General features: G+C 35.7%; 1 protein-coding gene across 2 annotated transcripts; it reads right to left on the minus strand.

Annotated features, from left to right (window-relative positions):
* Positions 1–117: 117 nt before the first annotated feature.
* On the minus strand, positions 118–3,965 carry LOC127796547 (DNA replication complex GINS protein PSF2). 2 transcript variants are annotated; one of them, XM_052328725.1, is made up of 8 exons: positions 3,544–3,961; positions 3,328–3,402; positions 3,127–3,241; positions 1,666–1,765; positions 1,558–1,588; positions 1,387–1,479; positions 686–838; positions 118–452 (listed from the first exon to the last, which is right to left on the minus strand). In XM_052328725.1, the coding sequence occupies exons 1-8, from the start codon at positions 3,589–3,591 to the stop codon at positions 435–437; spliced, it is 633 nt and encodes a 210-aa protein (XP_052184685.1). In that variant the 5' UTR covers positions 3,592–3,961; the 3' UTR covers positions 118–434. The 2 variants fall into 2 exon arrangements, with proteins under 2 accessions (XP_052184685.1, XP_052184686.1); XM_052328726.1 differs by lacking the exon at positions 3,328–3,402 and having other exon boundaries at positions 3,544–3,965.
* Between the last annotated feature and the right edge of the window lie 480 nt (positions 3,966–4,445).

Consider the following 4,445-nt stretch of genomic DNA (forward strand, 5'->3'; position numbering starts at 1 on the left):
GTTGTTTCCTATTCTTATAAAGCGTGCTCCTTTGTTTTTTTTTTTCCCGTGCATTGCCAACAACCAAGGTCTTATCTGACAAGAACCAAGCATTGTTTATTGCCTAAATCAATAATATAAATAAGAAAACAAGGTAACGCCAAACATTTAGCTTTACCTTCATTGTTTATTGATATATAAAACTATTTCGAAGCCAACCATGTTTTTCTTACTACAATCTTATACACTTGTTTACATAAGAAAACTAAGCAAACTACTACTGATGATTCAACTTGGAAGCGATGGTAAATCTCATAGTACCAAGTTGAAGATTCTTCTGGAAATGGGTCCAAAGATTAGTGGTACGTCAACTTTTTTGCTGAATAATGACCTCTGCCATAAATGCAAAGCTGGTGAAAGATGATTTCCTTTCATCATTTGATATCATGATTCATCTACCTCTTTAATTGCCGCTGGGAAAAAGAAGAATTTTGTTAGAGAAAAATGCTCTATCCATGGATAAATTCTTTAACTAGCAAATCAGGGGACTCTTTATACCACTATTAATTATGCATTTCTTGCAAGACTTAAGAGAAAAATTGATGATTGAACCAACATATATTTATTCGTATCTTAACCTAAGTGCTAGAACAACAAAAACAAAAACCAAACAATAATAATAAGTAATAATTGGAAGAGAACTTACTTTCGGCCCATGATTGGCTGTTGGGAACCGTCTATTAGCCCTTGAGTCCGATTCTTGTATCATCTCTGGACTGTCAAGCTTATAAAATGTCTGTAGAGCCCTCACCACGAATGGTCGTACTACATTTACTTCCATTGCTGTTAGATGTTCAAGCTGCAATTTCATTTCAAGCCTCAATTCAATGCAAGGGTTACAAAAGCTTAAAATGATAATCATAAAGCTGAATTTCTAGTATCTCGGCAGGTGGAATTAGGACTGCATCATTGACTCCATAGTGGTAATGACCTAAGAAACATAGAATTAGGACCTGCCATTCACCCCAATTATTTCCTTCTTATATAGTCTGAGATTTGGCATTCCAACTAGCTTAAGTATAACAGGAAACACAAGAAGGTTAATTTTTAGTTACCATCTCACTTCACCATACTTGGATAGAGAAAATCATTGACCAAAATGTTAAATAGTTCTGCCAACATGAAGAAGATACTCCTCAAGTTCAATCAGTAGAAAGGAATGCAATTGAGCCACAAAACATAGGAAATACATTCTTCTGAAAATAGTTAATTGAGCCATAAAACAAATAGTCATATTCATCTTAATAAAATAGCAAATTCAAGAAAACCACAATCCCAGACTTGATCCCATTAGGTGGGGTCTGCTATATGAAAATAACGGATTCATAACTGAGAGAAACAGCATACCTTTAAAGCAGCCGTCCTCTGGGAGATTACCTCTAAGCCAGTGCCAATTTTGTGAAACCTTACATCCTTAATATCCTCGATGAGAGACCTTACCTATCAGCAGTATATGCAGAGAAATATTTGTACATTGCACTCATAAAGAAATAAAACTAAAAACATCATTGAGATTACCATATAGAAGTCAGGGATGTCCTCACGAGCACTACATCAAAAAAAATAAATGTTAACCAATATCTCCGTCAGTAAAGAAGAAATACAACCACTTGTGAAACCCCTTACTGGTCAAACAGAAGCCTTGAGATTTCTACATAATGAAATGGCAGTGGTTGAAAGGACTTCTGAGAGTCACGCTCTGCTTCCAGAACCTGTGTCAACTTTTCTAGTTGACAAAACAGAAAATAATAAGAAAGTTAACAACCTTGAGCTTATTCCGTGTTTCTATTGTTTAGGAATCAAGGCGGCAAGATATTCCAGAATTGCAATGGCATACAAGTGAACCATTTGCAACTTTCAAACAATTCTCCTACAAATGCTTCTTAAAAATTATCAAAACCAGCCAACCAGGACAATTCTAAAGCTATTTCAATGTAGAGATGAGATTCAATCATGCAGTAATTCTAGAAGAAGAAAGCCAAGCACCAACTAGAAGATATTTACCAGTGAATTCATGGCCTCACCTCCCATAGAATAGTTGTTTTTAGCAGGAGAATGAGAACATTGGAAATTTGGTGGGATGGAGGGGAGCAACAAAGAAAAAGAACAGCTCACTCAATGCAAAAAGAAAAAATTATGACACTAAATGTTGCAGTGGTTTTGAATACATGATTAGTTTAACGAGTACCAAAAACTGGACAGTAGAACATATCAAACGGCTGTAAAACTTGCATTTTTACAACATAAATGCTATATCATACAATTGGAAAGAAAGGCTTAATGATACTATGATATACAGCTTCAACACAAGGATAATGTTACAGAAGGATTGTAACACTATGGTAAATAATAACGCCAAGACTCTCACAATGGAAACTGTGTTATCACACCAAAATCTATGACATGTCGGAGAGCTGCTACAGACCAACGCCTAACACAAAACACTTTCCAAGGCATGGGCTCCAAAGCCATAATGCTCTACCCCCACCTCAGAACAACAAAAGGGATTCCAAATACCAAGAGCTTTATTGTTTTACTTTTAGCGCCCTTGCCGCTTTAACAACCATTAGTAATTACATTAGATTTTGATTAGAAAAACAAGAAAGATATGGAGCAACAAATGAACAAAAAATGGTAAGATATGTGAATGGTAAATTAATAAAATTGAATGTAATTCAATTGCAATTAAATCCAGGGTGTTTAGTTCTACATGTAATTCACAAGTTGACTGCAGCTATTTCACCCATGGGTGTGGCCAAATCTGATTATCCTAAATTTTCATTTTCAGTTAAACTTGATCTTGTTATCAGATTCTCAGTCCAACCCAGAATCTCTCTTACTCTTGAGTGATCTTTTAGTTGTATCATCAATGCAACACAAAACAAGTAGTTGGTGCTGACAATTTTTTTTTTAATTAAAATTTTTCCAATAACAAACAAAAAGAGAGAGTAGATTTTCGGAATTTGTTATATCAGAACAAGGATTGGATAGATTTCAAGCTCTAATCGATAAACTCAAGTGAAGTGCAGAACTATATATAGATCAGCAGTCCTAAAGAAAACTATTTTAACTGAAAGGAAAACTCACCAACTGACATCCACTCGGGAGGTCGAATTGTGCATTTCCCCCTCTTCTTCAAAGCAACTGCAAGCCATAGAGGTACTTGAGACGCAATTTGTGGATGGAAAGGGCCAAAATCTCCCTGTAGATTCACATGGAGAGTAAATACCACATTTATACAATTGCGTTGGGGTTGGAGGGCGGGGGCTATGAGTTAAAGACAAATACACATATCAAATTGAGAGGTTCCATTCTCATGTTTGGGACAATTTCGATAGTTTCGTCTTCGGCCAGAAACTCCAGCTGAGACATCCAAATTTGAAAATATCAACATCAGCATATCTTCAACGAATTCGTGAACCGCTATCATATGCATATCACAGTGCAGATAAATATATATATATATATATATTTATGGAGAGAGAGAGAGAGAGAGAGAGTCACCTCGGCAGCCGAAAATTCAAAGCCATGAGGATCGGACAGGGCCGCCATATCTAAGAGAGAATTCGAGTGGATCTGCGTACGTAGAGTTTCTCACAAGAGATTCTCAATCAAATTGGAAACACAAAATGACCGGATGCTTGGTGGATAGGGCAACCCTAGTCTTGGATCAAAGATGGCGGGAAGAACTGAAAATCAGGGTTTTGAAGGAAAGCTGTCAAATATGGGAAAATTGCACCTGTATTCCCCATGACATGAGCCATGACCATGTGGTTTTCGGATCAACAAATCTCAACCCTCGTGTTCTGGAAATTACGTTATCTGGCTACCTTTTACATTTTAATTACCATTTACACCCCCCGTCCCCCGCGGCCTCAATTCATCCACTTCACAAAATTGAATTGAAAAGTGAAAACAGATGAGATTATGCATTCTGCTTCCGATTGAATTACGTTATGGAGAAATCTGATATATTGTTAAGATCCAGCTACAATAATCACAACTATTTATTGTAGTCAATGGCTATGGAAGACTCGAATTTAAAATTCCAATTTCATCATTGAAATACATTACTCTAAAAAAAAATTAAAATATTTAGATTTAAATCTAAATCCATTGTAGGTTTGAACCTGTAAAATTGAAATGCCACCAAAATAGATGTTTTTCTTTATGAAATATAATATATTTCAAATTTAAAATGACATCACATCGTTGAAATGCCTTCGTCCAAATGCAACAAAGAAAAAGCAGGAGATTATTATAATATTTCCAACAAGCTAACCCAAATTTGTACCATGTTTATGTATATATATATATATATATATATGCAATTTATGAAGTGTTACCTCAGAATTGAATGGGAGAGACAGGCATGGAGAAAGCATACACCAGAGTCCAGACTCCAG

This window comes from Diospyros lotus, chromosome 3 (assembly GCF_014633365.1).
Source record: "Diospyros lotus cultivar Yz01 chromosome 3, ASM1463336v1, whole genome shotgun sequence".
In the NCBI taxonomy this organism is placed as follows: Eukaryota; Viridiplantae; Streptophyta; class Magnoliopsida; order Ericales; family Ebenaceae; genus Diospyros; species Diospyros lotus.

Excerpts from the sequence above, each read along its gene's own strand:
- LOC127796547 (XM_052328725.1), bottom strand. The coding sequence starts at position 3,591 with ATGGCGGCCCTGTCCGATCCTCATGGCTTTGAATTTTCGGCTGCCGAG. Across the intron at positions 1,766-3,126 it reads TCCCGAGTGGATGTCAGTTG|AAAAGTTGACACAGGTTCTG; the intron begins GTGAGTTTTCCT and ends TTTGTCAACTAG. Across the intron at positions 1,480-1,557 it reads ACATCCCTGACTTCTATATG|GTAAGGTCTCTCATCGAGGA; the intron begins GTAATCTCAATG and ends TACTGCTGATAG.